This window comes from Apodemus sylvaticus, chromosome 10 (genome assembly GCF_947179515.1).
Source record: "Apodemus sylvaticus chromosome 10, mApoSyl1.1, whole genome shotgun sequence".
Taxonomy (NCBI): domain Eukaryota; kingdom Metazoa; phylum Chordata; class Mammalia; order Rodentia; family Muridae; genus Apodemus; species Apodemus sylvaticus.
This window is the reverse complement of record NC_067481.1, coordinates 71,662,485-71,686,633: the sequence shown is the minus strand read 5'-3', so window position 1 is coordinate 71,686,633 and position 24,149 is coordinate 71,662,485. Positions and strand designations below refer to the sequence as shown.

Sequence of the window (24,149 nt, the reverse complement as noted above, 5' to 3'; positions counted from 1 at the left end):
CACACGCATGCACTCCAACAAGGCCATATTTCCTAATAATGCCTCCCCTTTCGGGGGCTAATTACATTCAAACAACCACAGGAGGCATCCACTTGTTTTGGAGACAGAAGCTTTCATTGGCCTGAAGCTCACTGAGTCAGCCAGGATGGCTGGCCAGCAGGCCCCAGGGAAGGTCTCCTTCTCCTCAGCTCCGGGATTATAAGCATATATCACGGAGACAGGCAGTTTTTAACATAGATGCTGAGAGGGGATTGAACTCGGATCTTCACACTTATGTGACAAGCACTTTGTCACCTATACCTTCTTCCCATTGGACAAGGCTTTTACGGCTGTGAACTGCAGGCCCTTGCCAGTGTCTGACGGGACTCTGTCCTGGATTCTTTTCTACCCCCTTGACCCCTGCATGCCTGAGGTCAAGCTGCCTCCAATTCTCTCTCCATTGTGCCTCTAGCTCCACCAGGCTCATCCATCTGGGCCACACTGCCCGGCTCTGCCTGATGACTGCTAATTATCCACTTATTTGCAGGCCCTGCTAGGTAAAGTACTACATAATAGCTGCTGCAGAGACCACGTTGTCAGGCGACTGCAGCATCCCAGACTCCTCCTCGGAGTGACGAACAAACCAGCAAATAATTCAGCCTTTCCATTTGTGATAACCCCAAGTCCTCTCTGGGCCAGAGCTCCTCTGCCTCCCTATCAATGCCCTGCCCTGTACCCAAAGTACATGGTGGGTGGGGTGCAGCCACGCAGCCCTGCCAGATTGTCAGGAGCCATTTATTTTGTAAACTCAAATTAACAGGAAGCAATTTCGTTAACAGACAGCCACTTGATGAGCATCCGTGAACGCTGGCTAGAGCAGGCTGAAGAACTGGATCTGAGCGTGGCACGGCTAGCTGACCCAGGCACAACCCCTGAGCAGCTGGGCTCCCTCACCACAGAGAGCCATCCTCCAGTCTGAGGGAGGGATGGCTTGCTATGTATGTACCTGAAGCAGGATGCTGGAGACTGCAGGTGCAGTTAGACAGGACAACGAGGGCGAGGGCGGCAAATGTAGTTCAGGGTGCTGACTCAGCAATGATGACGCCCTGAGTTCGATCCCCAGCACAACCTAAACTGGGCAGGGCAGTGCACGGCCATGATCCCAACACTTAGGACAGAGAATCAGATGGCGTTCAAAGTCATCTGGAGGATCTGAGTTCAAGTTTGAGGCCAGCCTGGGTTACATGAAACCCAGCCTCAAAATAAATAAGGAAATCCCTAGCCTGTATAGCTCAGTTGGTAAAGGGGCTTAGCTAGTGGACATGAATCCCTGGGACAGAGTCGCATGTCAGAGAAGGAACAGTAGCTCTAACTCCAACCCTGAGGCGGACAGTCACATCTCCCAGGGAGAGGGCCCTGCAGTTGCTGGGCAGCACTGTTCCTCTCAGGGCCTGCCCTGGCTTGAGGAAGATTCTCCCGCAGCTGTGGAAGCTCGGGACAAACTTGGACCTGCTGAGACAGGATCGGTTCCGGCTGATTCCAGGAAGCATAAATGTCTACGCCAGTTTCTGTGAACCCTGGTGTCTTGGTGTCTATCTACAGTGCTTGTTGTCTGTCTACCCACCCCAGGGTCTGCCTACCCACCCCAGGGTCTGCCTACCCACCCCAGGTCAGTCTACCCCAGGATCTGTCTATCCCAGTGTCTGTCTCTCCCAGAACTCTTCAGTGTCTACCCTAGTGTCTTATTCCAGGCTAACATCGGTGCAAGAGTTTTCTTTATTACCCAGTAACGCCACACTTCAGGTGGTCAGATCTCTAGGTGTGTCTTAGTTACTTGTCTCCCTGCCGTGACAAAGTACCTGACAAAAACAACCTAAGGAAGGAAGGGTTGGTTTGATGGAGAGTGCTGTCCATCATGGTGGGGAAGCCGGGTGGTCAGAGAAACTACCTATGGCAGCAACGGCTTAGAACAGCCAATTGCGTCACAGCTGTATACTGGTGCTCAGCTCTGTGTGTGTGTGTGTGTGTGTGTGTGTGTGTGTGTGTGTGTGTGTGTGTGTGTGTTGCTGGATTGCATGTAGTGGGGCATGCACACGTGGAAGCCACGGGTCAGCCTTGAGTATCATTCATTCTTGAGAAGCTACCCTCCTTCTCATGTTCTCTCTGGGGCCCAGGGCTTGGCAGGAGGGCCAGGCTACTGGTCAGGAAGCCACAGGCTCCGCTGCCTCTGCCTCCTCAGCACTAAGATATAGGTGCTCACCACTGCATCTGGCCGCGGGTTGAACTCAGCTCCTCGTCCTAGCAAGGCGAGCACTGTGACCAACTGAACTGCCCCTCCCACTCCACCTTCTGCATTTTTCCATTTTTAAAGCATTTCTTTATTATTTTTATGTATGTGGGTGTTTTGCCTGCATGTATGTCTGCATGACATGTATGCAGTACACACAGAGGCCAGAAGAGGGCATAGGATCCCTTGAAACTGGAATTACCAATGGTTGTAAGCCACCTTGTGGGAGCTGGGAGTGGAACCCAGGTCCTCAGAGAGAACAGCCAGTGCGCTTAACTGCAGAGCCATCTCTCCAGCCTTCAACTTGCTGGGGTCTTTTTGTTTTGTTTTGTTTTTTAATTCAGGTCAGACCCATGGGGTGGTGCCACCCACATTCAGGGAAGCTCTTCCTTCTCTAGGTAAACATCTCTGGTAACAATTTCACAGGCACTCTGAGGTGTGTCTCCTAGGTGATTCGAAGCCCTGTCACGTTGACAGTGAAGATTAAACATCACAACACAACAGGGCTAGTGACTAACACGCTCACTCACCTTCTAGCTGTTGTGTGGAACCACACTGATTTTGCTTTACTTCACCTAACCCATAGATGGAGGAGCCGCCATCTCTTCTCCAAACTTCTCCAAACCTGAAGTCTGAAGGGTGTGCTGATTCTGACCTGCGTGGCAACAACCTACCATATAACAAAGAAAGAACGATGGCGCCCCCGTGTGGCAGCATTGGCACTGCAGCTCACAGAAGACCAGAACGGGCTGAAGAGACTCAAGCTCTTTGAGGAGATGACTGAACGGACCTGCCCCCAATCTGAGGACCTGGGTTCAATTTCTACACCTCACATGGTGGAAGGAGAGAACTGACTCCTAAAACGAGTATCTGACCCTCACAAATGTGCAACACACACAGAATAAATAGATGGAATAAAACTTTTCGAAAGAAGAAATGAGAGCTACTTCAAAAACAGTAGACCCCTTCATCCCCTGTCTTCATTTCCCATTTCAGTTTCCTACAGCTAGCCATGATCTGAAGGCAGTAAGTGGAAATTTCCAGAAATAGCTCGTGAATTTTAAATTACATACTGTCCTCAGTAGTGTTCAGAAACCTCATGTTCAACTCTTCCTAGGACACCACTTATCCCTTTGGCCAGCCTTGTGTACTATGTACTCTACTAGTGTACTAGAGTGCAGCCTGTAGCATCCATTACATACAAGACAGAACACCTCAACATTCTCACAGTATGGTGGTTCATCTCTTACCGCCCTTATGTTTCCCTCCTGAAATAAAGCCTTATGGATTCCAGGCTGGCCTAGAACTCACTAAGGAACAACTGCAACCTTGAATGGCTGATGCCCTGCCCCTCAGTGCTGAGACTATAGGCATGTGAAATCACACCTGATTTACTCTCCCCTAACTTGTGCACTGAATTTTATCAAAGGTATGTATAGGAGATAAATCTAATATAGATAGGATTTAGTGCCACCATGGGTTTGAAGGGTCTCAGGTGGGTTTTCGCACAGATTAGAAGGGACTATGGTGATGGCATATTGAGGGTGGCTTTTTGGAAGTCATCATCCGCTATGACAGACACATGGCTCTCCAGAAGGTCAGCTACGCTACCGAAACCAGCTGGTATGGGGATTCCTGGGTTTAGGATGAGCACCAGCTTTGACCCTTTCCCCAGCCAGAAAGAGGAGTTGTGGAGCGGCTCCCAGAGCTCTGATGCTGTTTTGTCTCCATTGAAAACACTGTGTCTCTTTAGTCAGAGAGAAGCACCTGGACTCTAGTCATTGCTTCATTGAGAGAGACCAGGCACAGAAGCAAGGCCCATCACTCAAGCAAGGGCCTTTCCAGACTGCTGCATGGGCCTCTCTGGGTTTCAGGTACTACCATGCGGCTCACTGAGGTCCTAAAAACCTCCTGATTATCAACCTAATGGAATTTAGAATCACTTAGGGGGCACACCAATATGCACCTGCGAAATAACATATAATATAATATATAACATAATATATTAAATAACATGTGTGTGTATATATATAATAAAATATGCATAGTTCCCTGAGGTTTAACTGAGGGGGGAAGACCTGCCCTGGAGTAGGCAGAACCGTGCCAGGGCCCTGGTCCTGACCTGCAGAAAGGAGACAGAGCCAAGCCCATGATTCATCTCTGTGCTCTCATTCCCCCGCCCGCACCGGCATGGACTTGCACCCTCAAACTGTGAGCCACCCAAGTTCTTCCTTCATTGTATTGCTTTTGTTAGGTACTTTGTCCCAGCAACAACAACAACAACAGAAATAAGTAATACACCTTCCTCTGGAATAACTAACAGATGCCCTCCGGCTGGATATGCCTTCGGCTCCAGCTCACCCTGCAAATACTTGGCTAGAGTTTGTCCTGGAAACTGAGCCGCAGCTTTCCCTTTTTAATTTGTGTGTGTGTGTGTGTGTGTGTGTGTGTGTGTGTGTGTGTGTAAAATCAAATGCAATTGCCTGCAGAGGCCAGAGGCTTTCAATTCTCCAGAGCTGGAATTACAGACAGCCCTTCATGAGCGCTGAGAGCGGAACTCAGGCCTCTGCAAGATCAGCAAGCCCTCTTAAGTGCTGAGCTGTCTTTCCAATCCCAATTTTATAGTAAGTTTTTTAGTTCAGGTAGAAAACAAAGCAGAACGATGTGAGTCCTGCAGTAATGGTAGAAAAAGCCTGCTAACTGGAGATAAGAAAAATAGTCCTGGTGTTCTCTCTTCCTCATTGAGCCAGGACTCCAAATTTTTAACAGGCACCCAGCCCTGGATGGACTGAAGTCTCTGCACAGCTCATGAAAGACAAGCACGGCTTTCTATAATGTCTGACTCTGAGTGCTGGACTTGAGTCATGCAAATCCCACTGAGTAACTGGAAGCAAAAAATATCCCTCCGATTCTCTGTCCTGAACTCATGAGCCAAAACTGGATGATAAGGTTAGGGCCAGCCCGTGATTGCCCTTGGGTATTGCACAAATCTGGAATGCATGTCTGTATTGTTAACGTTGCCTGGGCCCTTCCTTTCCTGGATCCCCCAGAAAAGCACCCCTTCCTGCTTTCTGTCTTGCTTCCTGGGCTGATGCTGCAATCACAGCCCTCCTCCTTACAGTTCTTACAGAGGCCTCTGCTGTGAATGGCAGCAGCCAGTGCACAAGGGCAGCCGTGTTCCTGGTCTGAGGGTCATGTCCTGGGTTTGGCCCCAGCAAGAGCCATCCAAGAAATGTACTGGCAAATGATGAGTCTCCTGAAGAGTGGTGAGAACCATCCTCATATAATTCTAGACCACGGGCACAGGACATGCCCAGCCTGCCAGCTGATCCCATTTCCAGCAGGCTGAGAGTGTCTGGGAACTAATGGATTCACTGAACCCAAGCTTCGTATGCTCAGCTAGCTCCCACCTTCCGGAACACTCCTGAAGCATCTAGGACTACTGGCCGTCCCATTTCTCACAGTCACCCTCCCTCTTCCCAACCTTCTGGTCTAGAAGGTCCTTTCTGGACACTTCTAAATACAACCTAGGAGGACATCCCCAGCCCCGAGGCTTCCCTTCCACAACTACCTGGAACTACAGCAGTTTTCTCTATCCTCTACACCCTTTATAGCCAGCAGCTGACCTGCCATGGCCCCGACAGTCCTAAAGTTCCACATCTTTTTCAGACTTAAGGCCTTCAAGTCATTTATTCTATTGTTTATTGTGGAGCATCCCACGGCAGTGCAAACCAGCCTCAAACTTGCTGCACAGAGGTAGATCTCGAACTGTGATCCTCCATCTTTCCGCTCTGTACTCCACAAGCACTGGGATTACAGACACGCGCAGTCATGCTGGGTTTATGTGGTGCCGGAGCCTGAATGACTGAACTCAGAGCTTTCCTATAGCAAGCACTCTACAAACTAACCTGGACTCAGTGACTTTCCTCTTCACTTGGTTTTTTTTTTGTTGTTGTTTTTGTTTTTGTTTTTTAAAGATTTATTATATGTGAGTACACTGTAGCTGTCTTCAGACACCCCAGAAGAGGACATCAGATCTCATTATGGATGGTTGTGAGCCACCATGTGGTTGCTGGGATTTGAACCTTCGGAAGAGCCGTCAGTGCTCTTAACCACTGAGCCATCTCTCCAGCCCCTTGTTTTTGTTTTGATGAGACAAGGTATCACTGTATCCTTGGCTGACCTGGAACTCAAGATGCAGACCACATTGGTATTGAACTCAGAGATCCACCTGCCTATCTCCCATGCAATTCTCTTTAAAACAGTTGTAGGCCAAACACTGTGGTACTCAGGAGACAGGCAGGCAAGGGAGGTGAGCTTGAGGATAAAATGTGGCTATTGGTAGAGCACTTGCCGTCTATGTGTGAAGCCTTAGGTTTCAGCTTCAGCAATGAAGACAACGGAAAGTCAACCAGACCTCTAAACTTGCCTGTCTTAGGGTTTCTTTCTATTCCTGCGCAAACATGACCAAGAAGCAAATTGGGGAGGAAAGGGTTTATTCAGCTCACACTTCCATGCTGCTGTTCATCGCTAAAGGAAGTCAGGACTGGAACTCAAGCAGGTCAGGAAGCAGGAGCTGATACAGAAGCCATGGAGGGATGTTACTTACTGGCTTGCTTCCCCTGGCTTGCTCAGCCTGCTTTCTTATAGAACCCAAGACTACCAGGCCAGGGATGGCACCGCCCACAAGCGGCCCTCCCCCCTTGATCACTAATTGAGAAAATGCCTTACAGCTGGATCTCATGGAGGCCCTTCCTCAACTGAAGTTCCTTTCTCTGTGATAACTCCAGCCTGTGTCAAGCTGACACAGAAAACCAGCCAGTATCTTGCCTTGTCACTCCCCTAAAACCAACTACCAGATAGTTTTTCACCACAGGCTAAGCTGGAGCCATACTGAAATCCTTCCCCCTCCTTCAGGTACATCTTGGCTCCAATGTATTTTCAGTCTTGGACATCTGGCTTCCCTGGGTCTATTATCTAACTCTATGCACATGTCAAGAATCTACAAATCTTCCACAAAGACTCAGCCACTGGTAAACAGATCTAAGTGGTCACCTGTGCCCTTTCTACCATTTTCCTTACCCAGCCTCCAGATCCTGTAACTGAGGATTTCCCACACACTGAGCAAAGTGACCACAGTAGACCATTTTACACAGCCCTAACGCAGGAGCACTGCTGACCAGGGGTAAACAGGACTCTTCTTCCCCAGGGGTCTGATGCTGTATAACAGCTAAGGCTGTCTTCTCCCAGTTACAAGGCATGCCTTCCGGTTGGGTGTAGTGATATATGCCTTTAACCCCAACACTCGGAAAGCAGAAGAAGATCTGAGTTTGAGGCCAGCAAGAGTTAAAGGTGAGTTCCAGACAACCAGCTTCTGACAACCAGGTCTCCCTACCTAGGACCCAGGCCATAGCAGTAAACATCTCATTGCTTCAACCCTGTTTTCCCTCACCACAGGGCATCCTAGCAGATTCTGGCCCTACTCAGTCCAGACACTTAAGTTAATGCTCTGTGTCATTTACCTTCTATTGTCAAACCTAGAGACCGGCCTCACAAAAGACTCTTATACCAAGAAGAGGGGACACCACCAGATTGTTATTCTCCAGGGCAGAGGGCTCCAAAATAAGTTATCCTGGGAGTCCTAGCAACAGCACATGGGCAAGCAGCTAATGCAGAATGATTGACTGGTCAGGACTTTTAAAAAAGGTAACTGCATTCAGCCCAGATTATCCTGTTGACAGTCTCCCCCATCCCATCCCTGCACACACACACACACATACTCACATCTCCCCCCCCCCCCCCAGTCTCTCACACACACACACAACAGCCCACTTAAGGAAATTAGAAAAACCATTCAAGTTAAGACAGGTTTCTTTTATTAGTTTTTCCTAAACTTTGTCTCATGTTTACTGTTTTTCTTAGTGTAAGAATGTGACCTAGAGTTTTTGACAAACCAATCTGGATAACGCAGCCTGGATAAACGCTTGTTTGCACACAAGTCATCAGTTGCCATCGGGCCTGCCTCCACATAAATCCAATCGGTCTATATAGACAGAGCAGAAGCAGATCATCTGATTTCTAGCTTTAACTTTAAACTTCAAATTCATCCCCATCCCAACACCCAAACCCTCCCACCCACACACACACAAATACTTATGAGAGATCATCATTAAGGACAGTCAGTTGCATAAGAGTTGGCTTAATCCTGCAGTCTGCATTTGAAAAAGCTACTGGCCTCAGAGCAAGGCCGATGGGTACTCTCGAAGCACTCAAAGAAGCAGAGCATGCCCTTGGCCTGGGGCTCCAGACCTGTACTGAGGGGGAGTCCAGTTGCTTACATAAGCATGCATGCCTTCCTCTCCAACCAACCACCTCCAGAGCACCTGAGAGCTACAGCACTTCCTGTGTAGACAGACAGAAGCATAGTAATTCTAACTATGCATGGTTTAAGCTTATTTCCAACAAGCAAAAATAAACAGAGGCTCTGTTACAGAGATCAGTGATTACAAAGACCCAGACCTAACTGACACTTGTAACTAAGGCAGGTAACCAACTCAGGTCTCTACTGCAGGCATCCTTTTTTTTTTTTTTAATTTTTTATTTTTTGCAGAACATCTCTTTCCTGTAGTCTTGCCCCAGGAATATGTGGTGTCCTAACACTGGCTTCAGTCAACAATGAGGTGTTCTTGGGCACCTTGTCATTTACACTAATTTCAGCCTTGTCTAGGGCAATGCAGTGCAATAGCTTTTACAATCTGTCAGCTGTTTTAACATACAGATTGGCATTCAAGACACATTAACACAAATGATACCAAAGAACCTTGAACCCTCATCCCGTTCCATCCAAACCTCTAATTTACATACATCTACCACCACTCGAGCAGGTCAGGGCACAAATCTTTCCACCATAAGGATGGACAGCTCAGATTTACCATGCCTACACCCAACTGTGTTATTTACAACCTAACCTTAAGGTTAAACTAGACTTTGATGCTTCAGTATTAGTGAATGTACTTTCAGGAGGACGAGAAGCCAGAGTCCACTCCCTTGACACACTAAAGCGCACTGTAAGTGAAGAGGGCACATGGTTTATACTGCTTGCGGACGGAGGAGGAATACAGGGCTGGGAAGAGGGCAAGGAGAGCAGGCCCGGCTGCACTCTGCACTCTGTGTTAATCCATGCTTGGCCATGCTAACCCTCAGAAATGGAGGAAGCACCAGCCCCACAACCGCACAGGCAGAGAATGCTGCTGGTGATCTCCACCCAGACTTTCCAAAGCATAATCTGAAATCTGCCATGTACCAGGAAAAGCCTGCCTGGCGGCTGTCACAGCTTGTGTTAGAGCTCAGTTTCCCCAAACACACTTCACCTTATAGAAGCATGATTAAAACAAGGAGGGAGGCGAGAGCTCAGAAAGACTGGCTAGGCTCTTAAACAGAACTGTAATGAAGAGAGAACAGTGCACTTCATCTCTGGATCTAACTATTTAGAAGTCAAAATGCTCTGTATATTACCTATATACCCCACCCCGAGATCCCCTAAAAACTGACTAAGAAATCTCCAGTATTTGCTTGCTCTAGTTGATATTCAGGACAAAGTTGACAACTTAAAGCTTTATAATAGTCTGTTTTAATATAAACAAGTGTTGGAATCAATCAATGTCCATCTCAGGAAGCTTCTTGTCGCCATCAGAAGGCACAGCTGTGTCTGCACCGTGCTCAGCGGCCTGAGAGCCTGGGTTGTCTCCTTGGCCATCCACTGGTCCATTCTGCTCAGCATGCTTTGGTTCCTCCCGTGGGGGTTCCACTTTGGGTTTGGGCTTTGAAATTATAGGACTGCAGATATTTGTCAGCTCCTAGAATGGTAAAGAAAGAAAACTATGATTTCTCATATTCTTAAATTGTATATGACATGCTAAACCCCAGTGCCTAAGCCATAATGAAATCCGAACTGTTAATCAGAGCTGTCAAGAAATGTCCCAAATACACAAGGCAAGAACTACCTTAATTTTAGCTTCTATCTCCTTTGTCTTGACAACGGGATCCACCGTCAGGCTCTGCTTGTTCTGCATGTTCAGCTTGCTATTCATCCACTCCATCGCCTCATTGGTGCTTTTCTCTACCTTTGTCATGTCAGCAGCATCCAAATGTTCATACTGGTCCTCCTACAAGTAGAGATGACAGTTAAGCAGAGGATGAGTAACTCCCTACCCAATACTGCCTCTCAAACATTAGTTCAGCAGCTAAAGGCACTCACTGCTCTACGAAATCCAAGTTCAGTTCCCTACATCCTCATTGGGCAGCTTAAAACCAACTGTAACTCCAGCCCCAAGAAGGATACAATGCCTTCTATGTGCACAAGAATAAAACTAGTAAGATAAACAAAATCTTTGAAAAACTAAGACTGGAAGTGATGGCGCAGTCCTTGAATCCCAGCACTCAGGACACACGGGCATATGGACTTGGGTGAGCTCATAGACAACTGGCCTACAGAGCAAGCCCCAGGCCTGCACAGTGAGATATTGCTTCAAAGACACAAAAAACAAACAAGTGCACAGTGCCATGACCAAAATAATCATAGGAAAATGAAACTAAGATACCTTGTTTTTGAAAGAGCTGATCACTTTCATATATTGTTGGATTTGCTTCCCTAGTTCTTCAAACAATTTTGGTCTTTCTTCAGATTCCTGGAACCGTGTCTTAATAGGTTGACCTAAAGTCTAACAGGAGAATACACAGGTTTGTATAGGGTAGCTTTAAACTATCCAAGTTATATAGCTACTAGGATTAAGAGTAATGGGGTAACTTGTCACTCTCTGGGTATGTGTGTGCACACACATGAATATGAATACAAACACTCAAATATATATACACAATGCATGCTTAAAATATAGGTTATTGTAAATTAAATGTTTGTCCAAACCACCAAAAGTCCCAAGCACCTTCTCCAGCTGCTCATGAGCACAAGTCAAGACTCTCCCAACTAGAGCTATTTCTCATGACCAAGGCTCCAGGTGGATTTCTGAGTTCGAGGCCAGCCTGGTCTACAGAGTGAGTTCTAGGACAGCCAGGGCTACACAGAGAAACCCTGTCTCGAGGAGGGTAGGGGGGACCTCTGGGGAGACTGGAGAGATGTCTCCACAGTTAAGAGCAACCTGGGTGTGTATGTGTATAGTATATATACATTCCCCAGTCCCAGGGCCTCAGACTCCTTCTGGCCTCCAAGGGCAATGTACACAACATGGTGCAAAAAGACACAGACACATAAATAAAATCTCCAAAAACTTTTAAAAAACACATTAGAATCTAATGAAACCACAATACCACTGTCAAGAGAAAAAAAGTGGCAAAATCCACCTAGAGAAAACTCCACGATCAATGACCCCATCTCTCCCAGTCATAGATGAGGGAAAGCAGGAGACAAAGTCAGCTACAGACATGAACTATGTGCACATTATCTGGGCCCCAATTCTTATCAACTAAATGATCACTGTTTAGGAAATAAGAACTGGAAGGCTCAACACAGCAACACTGGAGATTTCTGGTGCAACGATGGTGTGGCAAGAGACTATAGGATTATTAAACATAACCCTAATCACAAAAAGCTTAACTGGAAGAAGGTACAGAAAAGACACACTAGTCAAGCTGGCTGATTAGTCTCGACTTTATGCTTGGCATTTTCCAGAAGAAACAGAAAAATATTTTGCACAGCAGTGATGCATGCCTTTAATTCCAACACTTGGGAGGCAAAGGCTGAAGGATCTGAGCTCGAGGCCAGCTAGGTCTACATACTGAGTTCCAGAACAGCTTGCACAACAAAACCCTGTCTTTTTAAAAACAAAAACCAAGCATAAGAAAGCCTAACTCAGCAGGACCACCTGCATCCGGCCCCAGGCACTGTTCTTCAGCCACACACTCGGACAGACATTAGCAAAGACCACAACAAAAATTAGAACAAAAGGGAAAGTTCCAATTCCCTCTCAGTGAATTTACAACTTTTGCCTCTGTGTTAACAATCGGCTCCACTTCCTTACACTGAGACGCTCTGCTAGGCATGATGGCATGCCCACGCGGGCAGCACTGGGGAGGCTGAGGATCTTGAGGATACAGCCTCAGCTACACCGTGGAGGAAAGGTACATACACACACAGCAGGTACTGCAGAAGGGCCAGAATTTGCTGTTCTTTCTATATCCTGACACCAAGAAGGGCCTCAATGCTAATTCACTGAACAGAAGGTAACTCATTCTATAACTGGTGAAGACAATAACAGGTTAGATCATCAGAGTGATACAATTCTTACATGCATTTTTAGCCAGTTCTTTTTACTTGGAAGCTCCACTCTAGAAACTAGAGGCTCAGAGTCACTTACTTTTAATTCAGCCAATTTGTCTACATAAACTTGCTTTGGTTGGTCTTCTCCATCTTCATACAGCCAATTTTCAGTATCCTCTAATTTTAAGGTAAAATTGTTACGATCCTATAAATAAACAAACAAAACAAAAAAAACCAATCACATGTCTGTCTCTCGAACCCATACACACTGTAATGGGAAACAATACAGAAATGCAAACCAGGGCTAGGGAGATGGATGGATCAGTAAGTAATCATGGACTTGCATGCAAGTATAAGGGCTTGAGTTCAGACACCCAGAACCCATGTAGAAGACAAGCAGATGTGTCACCTCCTCTAATCCAGCACTCAGGAGGCAAGAGATGGGGATCCCTGAGGGCTGCCTAGCTACACTAGTTTAAGAGAGGGGAGGGGAAGAGAGAGGAGAGAGGAGAGAGAGGAGAGAGAGGAGAGAGAGGAGAGGGGAGAGAGGAGAGAGGGGAGAGGGTAGAGAGAGGAGAGAAGGGAGAGGGGAGAGGGGAGAGGAGAGAGGAGAGAGAAGAGAGAAGAGAGGGGAGAGGAGAGAGAGGGGAGAGAGGAGAGAGAGGAGAGAGAAGAGAGAGAAGAGAGAGAGGAGAGAGAGGAGAGAGAAGAGAGAGAAGAGAGGAGAGAGAAGAGAGAGAAGAGAGAGAAGAGAGAGAAGAGAGAGAAGAGAGAGAAGAGAGAGAAGAGAGAGAAGAGAGAGAAGAGAGAGAAGAGAGAGAAGAGAGAGAAGAGAGAGAAGAGAGGAGAGAGGAGAGAGGAGAGAGAAGAGAGAAGAGAGAAGAGAGAAGAGAGAAGAGAGAAGAGAGAAGAGAGAAGAGAGAAGAGAAGAGAAAAAGAAAAATCAGCCAGTTCCTGGTTCAAGAAAAAGTGGAAAGCGGAGAACAATCCAGGAAGACAACAGATACAATTTTGAGGCTCTACTAGGACTCGTGTGCCTGTGAACCCTTAACACATGTAAAACTAAACATTCAAATATTCAAAAAGTTACAACTATGTAACTTCCAAACAGAAAATTCTAGCGTCCTTTTGGATTGTGTGCATATGAATGTTTTACCTGCCTGTATCTAAGCATCCATGGAAGCCAGACAAGGCTGTCGGTTCTGTGACTCTAGGCAGTGTGAGCACCATGGTGCGGGGAACAAAACCCCAGACTTTGAAGAGCGCATGCCCCTTACCACTCAGTTCCCACCAGATTTCCTGTAACCTGATTGAACACACTAGCAAAGTGCCCCTCGAGTATCTGAGGATCCCTGACCGCAAAAGTAAGAGAGCAGCAAACTTACATCTTCACTCACAAACTTCTCATATTCACCACTAAGTTTGTCTCTCATCTCATACACATACTCTTCCACCGCATTCTTGGCGTCATTCCGTTCTTTCTCCAGTTTATCCTGCATGATCATCTTACCCTGGAACAGCAGCAATGAATTAAACACAAGGACAACTATAACAACTTCCTCTTAAGCATCAACTAATATTAAAAGCAAAGTGCTTTTTCCAATTCTTGACTCACCCCAACAAAACAGACCCAGGAATTAGAAAAAATTGAAAAGCACAGACTTTTGTGGGTTTTTTCCCCTTGGAATGGGGTTGGGGGGAGATAATAAAAAATAAAGGCCCTCAAAGGCAAAAACAAAGTATTTAAGACAAGAAGTGGTGGTGCACGCCTTTGATCCCAGCATTCAAAAGGTGGATCTCAGTGAGTTTGAGATCAGGACAGAAAGGGTACACTGAGAGGAGGGGTTGGGGAAGAAATCCCTGAAGCTATTTATGGGAACCTTTTTGCCAGGTATGCTGGCGTGTGCCTTTAATCTTTAGCACTTGGGAAGCAGAGGCAGATGGATCTCTGGCCAGGCCAGCATGAATAAGTTACAGGACAGACAAAGAGGGACCCTATCTCAAACAAAAAACAAAAAGCCACTTGACAGAGCTAGTGATACAGACGTCATGTTACTATCACTCATGAAATAATACAAGTCATAGCTTACTACTTGAGTCTGCTTTTACCAACACTAGTCCAAACTGGCAGAAACCCTAAAGCAGCATCAAACAACCCTTTCACATGAGTATCAGATATCATGAATTTATGTTCAAATTTCTAACAGAAGCAAAACCGCAGTTAATGAAGTAGCAAGGAAATAATTTTATTGTTGGAGGTTACCACAACATAAAGTACTGAATTTAAAGCACTGTCCTAAACAAAGTCCAAACGCACCTCATTCTCTGTGTACAGGCCAAGCATCTCCCGGTCCAGCTGCCACAGCAGTTGGCTCTCAATGGGCAGGTCCACAGTGCTGGTCTTCACCTTTGCCTTCTTTGCTTGAGGTGGTTGGTCCATCTTTTTATCTTTTGATCCAGCTTGAGAGGTCTAAAGAAAGAAAAACGATGAAGAAGAAAACCATACAGACTACTTAATATTTTAAAATGGATCAAATGTCAAAAGATGATTTGGCCTCAGGTAACTTTCTGATGGTGTAACTCATAATTAACATTATCTGAAAAATAAAGAATGAATCTATTATATGTAGAATAATAAATTCAGGAGGAAAGCATTATGGTCATTAGGGATTTGGGGAAGGACAGGTAGAATTTCATTCTGCAAAACTGAATGCAATAATGAATGCAATAATGAATGCTACCGTGCTATATGCTTTAAAATGTAGCCATGTTTAGTTTACAACTAAAAATGAAAAAATGTTAACATACCTAAACAACCCTCTGCAATCTCATAACCAACATACAGCCATTGGTCAGAGTATACTGCTATAAAGCACAGGCTGAGGCATCAGGAATTCAAGGACAGCTTGAACTATGTGAGAATCTGTCTCTAAAATAAAATAGAGGGTGTGGAGGTGGGAGCTGGAGAGATGGCCCAGCAGTTAAGATCCAAGTTCAATTTCCAGCACCCACATAGCAGCTCACAACTGTCTATAACCCCAAGATCTGACACCCTCACACAAGAAACACACAAGAAACATACAAGAAGCTGCAGCTTACTTTTCCAGGGGCTGGAGAGATGGCTCAGAGGTTAGGAGCACTGACTGCTCTTGCCAAAGTCCTGAGTTCAAATCCCAGCAACCACATGGTGGCTCACAACCATCCATAACAAGATCTGACGCCCTCTTCTGGAGTGTCTGAAGACAGCTACAGTGTACTTATATATAATAAATAAACTTTAAAAAAAAAAAAGGCAAAAGGCAGCCTGTACAAGACTTAAATGTTACATGATCATCCTGAAATAGTTTACAGTGTATCTAAACATAGTTTTCATGTAATATCTGTATATGCATACATGATTATACATTCATGGTATCAGCTGCATTACTTTGCAGTGTAAGTGCAGATGTGCCATAGCACACGTGTGGGGTCAGAGGACAACTTGCAGGAGTTACCTAATAGGTCCCAGGGATGAAATTCAGGTTGCTTGGAGTTGGTGACAAAGCTCCTTGACCTGCTAAAACAACTTGCCAATCCAACATCTTATTTTTGAGACAGGGTATCTAAGTAGGCCAAGAGCTCACCAATTCAGCTTGACTCACTGGCTTCAAGCCCCAAGGAGTCCTGTATCCTATCTCCCCATGTCTGCACCTACACGAATGCACTGCTGCATCTTCCTTTTCAAAATATTACATTCTTAAAACTTTGTATGTATGCATGCATGCATGCCATGGTACATGTGGGTGGAGTTCAGAAGACAATTTGTGGGGAATCAGTTTTCTTTCCACCATGTGGATCTGAGGAATCCAACTCAAGTTGACAAGTTTGGCAATAGGTACACTGGGAATCGAATTTAAAAATGGCCCATCTTCCCACCCACATGGCCACACCTTAGAAGAAGTGGTTCTATTCCGTAAGTAAATCTATATCCTAAAGTGAACCTGGATCTTCTGGAAGGGTCTCTTAACTGCCGGGCCATCTCTCCAGCTCCCACCTCCACACCCTCTATCTATTTTAGAAACAGATTCTCACACAGTTCAAGCTGTCCTTGAACTCCTCCTTGCTCCCTAGACACCTCCGTGGCTGCTCTCGGTTGATAGCCATTCCACTCCTGAGGCAGAAAAAGGTGACCACAAGGGCATAAATCTCAACCTGAATACTGAATCATGTTGTCCTGCGCTGCTGTTTATCACTGTAAGGATAACAATATTCTTAAATGTACAAATGTGTCAGAACAGACTCATGAAAAGTAAACCAAAATTTTTCTTCACTGAAACTTAGCAAAAGGGAAAAAAGGAAGAAAAAAAAAAAAGCCCAGTAAAACAGTTGGCAAAATTTGGGAAATGCACAAAAGAAATTTTACGTCTCACAGTCTCATCAGTAAGAAATTAAAACACAATATGTAATATAGCTAAAAACTTATACAAATAAATACTAGCACAGAACCGCATTCAAATCAGGCCCTGAGACTCCTTAGGAGACTGAGAATTCTAAGGCTGTACCTCCATCTCCTCAGACTCTGCCTTGTTTTCTGCTGGTGTCTGTGGCTGCTGCTCTTCAGTATGTGGTTCTTCTTGATCCACTTGCATCTTCTGAAAAACCAGTTAAAGACTGAAACCAGAAGATACTAACAAAAAAAAAAAACCTAAGCAGCCTTCACAACATACTCTAAGTCACACGGAACAGAATGCCTGCTGACTTACCAGCAATCAGTGTACCAGGGCTCAAAGTTCCAACTGTACACAATTACACAGAGCGAAGTCTCGATTCCAACTTCAGGACAATGTTGAACTGCCCTGCCCAAAGTGCCCGATTTTGTAGGAACTAAGGAACTCCTTTGTGAATCATAAAAGACTAAATGGAGTGTAGAAACACAAACCCCAAACCAAACTTAAGCTTTCCTTCCACATGCCTCCTCCCAGAGCCTTGACTTCATCAAGAGACCCAGAGAATCCTTTCAGCACCATGAATAAAGAAATCTGGGAGCATCTGAAGCCAAGCTCTCAATGTGGGTATGCTCTGCAGTGCTGGTCCCTGAGCCTCAATGCACATCGCATCTGGGGACGAGCCCCGGCACACACCACATCTGGGGACGATCCACACTTTTGGAGTTTTACAAAGCTTTGAATCTGAAGTACAGGATACTAAGGCCTGCATTTATCAAGAGTATATAATTTCCTGTACTTGTAAAAACAATTAACAGACAGCATTTTTCTATAGTCAGTAGTGTTAAGCTGAGAAATAGTCTGAGGGGAGGAGCCAGTTTCAGTTCCTTTCCATGGGAATGAAATGAGTGGCTTGAGTGTGGCCTCAGTGCTCCCATCAGCCAGTTGGCCTGGACCAACAGAGATGATATCAAATGTGCAGTTACCTCTTCTTCCTTTGCATTCTGATCAGTCTCCATTGGCTCCTCGCTCTCCTCAGACTTGTGCACTTCCACCAAGGCCGCACTGGACACACTGAAAATGCCGTGCACGTTTATCCGGACCTTGACTTTCACTTTTGAACTGGAGCCATCAGACTGTGGAGTGACTTTCTGTACTGAAAACTGGGCTGGGGAAATCAAGGAAAGAACGCACTATGAGACTGAACTTAAACATCCATATCCGGAGTAATAAAATAACCAGGCTCCCAGGTCAGAGAGTGGCATCTCCTTCCTCTCAGCACAGCTCACTCCTGACAGCCCACACTAAGGGCTCTAGTTTCTCCTGTTGGTTTCTCCTTTCCCCCGGTCCCATCTGTCATCTGTATGTGCTGTCAAAGTATCCAATTTCCACAATTTACTTTCAAATTTTTCTAAAAAATAGTTATTTCTAAGTCACTACCATACCAAGAGTTTGTTGAAGTTTATTTTATCTTTTCAAAGACAATTTTGTTTAAAAAACAAAACCATGGAAAGCTTAGATAGCAAGCTGCACATGTTGGCAGTTGCCTAAGAAAGAAAGGCGGGGGTGGGGTGGGGAGGGTCAGCCACATGGGGCTTCAGAGGAAGACTGTGAGGGCCAAATGTGTTAGTGAGCATACCCAGGGCTAGGCCAGTATTGGAAAGACACAGAAAAGAATACAGAAGTTAGCCTTTCTGGGTATGACTGTTACGATCCTTCCTGTCCTGCAAATGAAAAGCAGGGAAGCCAACTTTCTTCCCACAATTCCCAAAGGTCACTGAAACTGTTCCTGGCTCTTTGTCCACTTTACAGATCATATACAACTCTTGGTTTCTCTCTGTCAAGTGCTATTATTTCCAAATTGTAAATGTTCACAATTTGTAGACTCTGGTCAACTTGGTTCAAAAATCTATAATAAACTGATGCTGTCAATAATCTTTGGTTTCTGTGCAAACCTTGTAACCCTGTATCAGAACCCAGCTGACCTCTATGACATGCTTTCATCAGAACCACTTTAAGCAATTACCTACAATGTGCACTCAACCCAGGAGCAATGCAACAAAAAGCAAGCCTCCATCAAGTAGCCATCTGACTGCTTCGACACCAAGTACTAAGGGCAGAAGATGTTTGCTTCTGTGGCCTAAAGCGCCTACAGTCCTGAATAGTCGGTTTTTTCTTCTTTTTTTCTTTTAGTACTCTTAATCAGAGACAAGTTTTTGTTACTATTTTAGTTTCAATTCTACTCACCTATAGCAGGATCTGGATAGGGCAAATCCTGAGGAGAGCTATAGTAGGCCTCAAGAGTGAAAGGTTCCTTTCTGTAAAAGGTGAGGACTTTGGAGAAAGGAGCAGCATGGTTTTTGGGGAAGACTTCACAGTCACTAGGAAGAAGAAAAAAAAAAAAACCCAAACCACAAAAATTATGTTCTTTTTCTTTTTAAAATATTCCAATCTTTTTATTTTATTTGGGGAGAGAAGGTATTGCCAGGTGTGTAGATAAGGTGTTTAGATAAGAGGAACTTCTATCCCTGCTGTTTACTGCTACCCTTTCCAGGCTCTCAGCCTGGAAGCTTCTAGGGATTCTTGAACCTCCACCTCCCATCTGACTCTAGCTTTATATTGGCTCTAGGTATTTGAATACAGGTCTTCTGGCTTGTATGGCAAGTGTTTTACTCAAACAAAATTCATGACATTCTGAACACCTTTGACAAATGTAATTTGTAATTATTAAACAGTCCTAGTGTCTCCTCCTTGTCAGCTATTATTTTTTCCAGGTTCACACAGAGAGCACTGGATGTTCTTCTAAATGACATGGGTTTTATTCCCAATATCCACATGGTATCTTACAACTAATGCCCTCTTTCTCCTCATACACTAGGCACACACAGCCATACATGCAGGTAAAATACACAAAACAACAATTTTTAAAAGTTCTTTAAAGTGTTTAAAAAATAATATACTTGAACAAATATATATAATTTAAAAAGGAGAGGGTACTAATTTATTCATGCCTTTAAAAAAAGAAGAGGCTTTCATGTAACCCAGCCTCACACTCACTAAGCAGCCACGGATGGCCTTACCTCTTGATCCTCCTGCCTCCCTCTACCAATAACATCAGAGATCACAGGGACTCACTATCATGCCTGGTCTTGAATTTAAACCAACAACAATCACGCTGTCTCATGCATTGGACGGATACACATGTAAATTGAAATGAAAAACAACACACTGCCTAGATTCAACACCCAACTGAGTACATAATAAACACAACTGATAATATATTACCTGGACCCCTCTTCAGCTGGAGAATTCCATCTCAAAGATATTGGATAAGCTACCACATCAGTGATAGAAAATTCTCTGACTTTGAAAGCAGGTGATAAGATTGCACACTAGAATGAAAATGTTAAAAAAGACCATTGACACATGCAGACATTATAAACTGGTATTATAGAACTACAAACAATAGGAGGCCATCACTGATTTACTTAATATTTTTAATAATAATATAATGGTATCTGAACAGTTCTACAGACTGCTGTCATTGTCAAATGTACTGTGCAAGTAGTTATTTTTTTGAAGTCCTCCTTTAACTGAAGTACATTATTTCACGAATCAACAGACATTATAACAAATTTTATCAGCTCTAGCTTAGAATTACTGACGTAGCCCCCAATCCCAGTTTTTTTCAGGACAATGTTCTCTGTGCAGGCCTGGCAGTTCAGACTCACTAAGCCAGACCTCAACCTCAATTGAGATCCATGTGCCTCTACCACCCAAGTGCTAGAGTCAAACAGAAGCCCTGTGTCAGCACAGCCCCCAGCTTCTGTACTCATCTTACTACACGCTCCACCATCAGTGCCTTTATGTACGTCAGCTACCCATTTCAGGCGAAGGCTTCAGAATCTTACACCTTAAGACCACCCTGATATTAACGGGTAGATTCATGCTATGACCTAGGAACAGGACCAAACTCACCTGCAGAGCACAGCCTCGAGTGACAGCTTCGTCTGCATTTAATGTTGTGCTGAGTTCTTTACCAAAAAACTTGCTGATCTTCTCTTTCACGGCAGGGATTCGTGTGGCACCACCAACTATCTCCACTGCATAAATATCTTCTTTCTTTAACTCTACGACAAAAAAATGATACATTTATAAAAAGATTCTTAACAATGAAGAAAAAAGTAGTAGAGCTCACAGTGAACCAACTCAACTCCCTCACATGCGCAACCCAAAATTCCTACCTCCCCACCCCCACCCTCACTCTCTCCCCCACCCCCACCCCCACCCAGATGCCCTCACTCTCTCTCCACCCCCACCCACATGGCCTCACTCCCCCCACCCCCACCCACATGGCCTCACTCTCTCCCCCACCCCGGCACTGGCACATAGTCTCTGGTGAAAAGTAGCCACCTTGACTCTCAAGATAACAATAGTGGGGTCTGTAAGGTACCACCCAAGGACACTACACTTTTTGCTGTACAGGTCCTGCGTCCCCTTAGAGTGTCACACAAAGTACTGTCAAGAGATCCAATACTTCCATCCAGCATGTTAGCCCAAAGTGGGCTTCAAAATACTATGTCATCCATGACCTGCCACGAAGTAAAGAAGTTTTAGTCTCATCTAAGTCTCCAGTGCTCAGTCCAGAGAACAAGACACAGACACAAGGCTATGACCGATGATCTCCTGGGGATCAGGGCATGGCAAGGCTCTGCTACTGCCCAAAATGTAAGCAATGCCAACTGCTTTCCCAGTCACGCTTTATCTAAAAACCACTGTTTCCTAAGAGGACCTATTTAAAGAGGTGTGAGGGCTGGTGAGATGGCTCAGCAGGTTAAACACACATACTGAGAAAGCCTGGTGGCCCCAGAGGTCAGCCTCTGGGATGCATGAAAATGTGGAAAGAGAGCATCAACTCTGCTTAGCTATTCTCTGACCTCCACTGACTCACTTTTTAAAAAAGAAATGAGCTGAAGCCAGGCACATTAGGTATGTGCCTGTAGTTCCAGCTGGAGGCAGAGGAAGGAGTACTACTTGAGTCCAAGAATTCCAGACCAGCCTACACAATATAACTGTGACTCCTGAGAAGAAGAAAAATGGGAAGCAGGTGACACTCCCAAAATCCAAGGTAAAAACACTTACCTGTCATCAACACTGATTTAAGACTCAAGCTGCTAAGCTAACATCACATAAAACACACTAAATTAATTAGTGACTAACAAGTAAACACTGTACCCAAAACTGTTTTAGTTAATAATGTATTCCTAAGGGAATTGTCACCCTTTAAGGTCTGAAACCTAATGAAAACATCTCCTAAATCATACACATGGTTTGCAGGTCTTTCTTTGCTCCTGTATCGACATGACTCTCCACTTCACTTTTGTATGTTTATTAATCTGTTTACTTTTATTTTTATTTTGAGACTGGATCTTTTTTGTTTTGGTTTGGTTTTTTGTTTTGAGACAGGTCTTCTCTGTATAGCTCTGGCTGTCCTGGAACTCACTCTGTAGACCAAGCTGGCTTCTAACTCAAAAATCCACCTGTCGGGCTGGAGAGACGGCTCAGTGGTTAAGAGCACCAACTGCTCTTCCAAACGCCTTGAGTTAAATCCCAGCAACCACATGGTGGCTCACAATCACCTGTAACAAGATCTGATACTCCCTCTACTGGAGTGTCTGAAGACAGCTACAGTGTGCTTACATATAATAAATAAATAATTAAAAAATATTTTTAAAAAAATCCACCTGTCTCTGCTTCCCAAGCGCTGGGATTAAAGGTGTGCGCCACCACTGCCCAGCAAGACTGGATCTCTTTATGGAGTGCTGGCTGTCCTGGAATTCATGGAGATCCATCTGTCGTCTCTCTTCCTTTGGAGTACTGAGATTACTTTGAGACAAGGTCTCTAACCTGGGCTGGCCTTAAAATTTGATGATGACCTTAAACTTCTGACCCCTTTAAAAATTTAGCCAGGCGGTGGTGGTGCACGCCTGTAATCCCAGCACTCTGGGAGGCAGAAGCAGGCGGATTTCTGAGTACGAGATTAGCCTGGTCTACAGAGTAAGTTCCAGGACAGCCAGGGCTACACAGAGAAACCCTGTCTCAAAAAAAACAAATCCTAAATAAATAAATGAATGAATGAATGAATAAATAAATGAATAAATAAATAAATAAATAAATAAATAAATAAAGTAAGAATTCTTTAATGTATATGGTTGTTTTGTCTGCATGTGACTGCACATGCACCATGTGTATGCCTGATACTCACAGAGGCCAGAAGAGGGGGCCGGGCCTCTTGGAACTAGAGTTACAGTCAGTTGTGAGCCACCATGAAGATGCTGGGACTTTGAACCTAGATCTCTGGGAGAGAGTGGCTAGTGTTCTAGCCTCTGAGGTATCTCTTCTCCAGCTTTTTTTTTTTTTTAAAAGAGTCTTCCAGTGAACATGGAGCTGGATTCTGGGATGATCTGTCTGCCTTCCCATCACTAGAGATTACAGGTGTGTGTACCTGGGTTTTACACAGATATGAAGGAGCCAGAGTCTTCACGTTTGAGCAGCAAGCCATTACCCACTGCACCAACTCTCAGAGCCATGCTATGTGAAAACAAAAGGCTCACTGACAATAAAACCACCACAAACTTGAGTAAAGTGAAATTTATACATCCATCTGTGCTTTAGACTGAAATGAGATTTTTCAGAGAAAAACGCTTTTGTTTCCCTGTATTCTTCATAGCTGGCTTTAAGAAGAAGAAACATTCCAGGGAACAGAGCTTATTGACACATGAAACTGACAGTGTTCATGCAGCAAATATTTGACTTTGAGAGAAAATGATAACATGCAATAGCCCCCCCCCCCAGAGTTCTGAGATCTATAAACAATTAATTCAAGACAAAAGTACTCACTGGATTGGTCCAAGATGCTACGAAGTGGTGGCTCCACTCTTGCTAAGAGATCATCACACATCTCCAAAAATTTGCCTCTAGTAAAGAAATAATATACATTAAAGCACATTCCACTTATACATAAAACAAAAGGCTATCACCAAAAATCAGGTAATCACAATCACTGATAAGGACTTGGACAATACAGGCTTTACATGTTTCTGGACAATGTAAAATGAACACTAAGAATTTGGCTTTTTCTTGGAATGCTAAACACAGCATTGCCAGATGACTGTGACTCTGATTC

The 24,149-nt window shown here is 44.8% G+C and overlaps 1 protein-coding gene across 2 annotated transcripts in view; it reads right to left on the bottom strand.

The window, feature by feature from the left end:
• Window positions 1-8,843: 8,843 nt before the first annotated feature.
• The window catches only part of Hspa4 (heat shock protein family A (Hsp70) member 4), a 41,560-nt gene continuing 26,254 nt past the window's right edge, over window positions 8,844-24,149 (bottom strand). For both annotated transcript variants that reach the window (XM_052197282.1, XM_052197283.1), the window contains 12 exons: window positions 23,864-23,940; window positions 20,942-21,093; window positions 20,249-20,355; window positions 19,211-19,344; window positions 17,950-18,131; window positions 17,081-17,170; window positions 14,857-15,009; window positions 13,925-14,050; window positions 12,637-12,744; window positions 10,867-10,986; window positions 10,270-10,431; window positions 8,844-10,122 (listed from right to left, as the gene is read on the bottom strand). In XM_052197282.1, coding sequence (XP_052053242.1) covers window positions 9,919-10,122; window positions 10,270-10,431; window positions 10,867-10,986; window positions 12,637-12,744; window positions 13,925-14,050; window positions 14,857-15,009; window positions 17,081-17,170; window positions 17,950-18,131; window positions 19,211-19,344; window positions 20,249-20,355; window positions 20,942-21,093; window positions 23,864-23,940 — 1,615 coding nt within the window. In that variant the 3' untranslated portion in view covers window positions 8,844-9,918. The remainder of the gene's footprint in view (window positions 10,123-10,269; window positions 10,432-10,866; window positions 10,987-12,636; window positions 12,745-13,924; window positions 14,051-14,856; window positions 15,010-17,080; window positions 17,171-17,949; window positions 18,132-19,210; window positions 19,345-20,248; window positions 20,356-20,941; window positions 21,094-23,863; window positions 23,941-24,149) is intronic.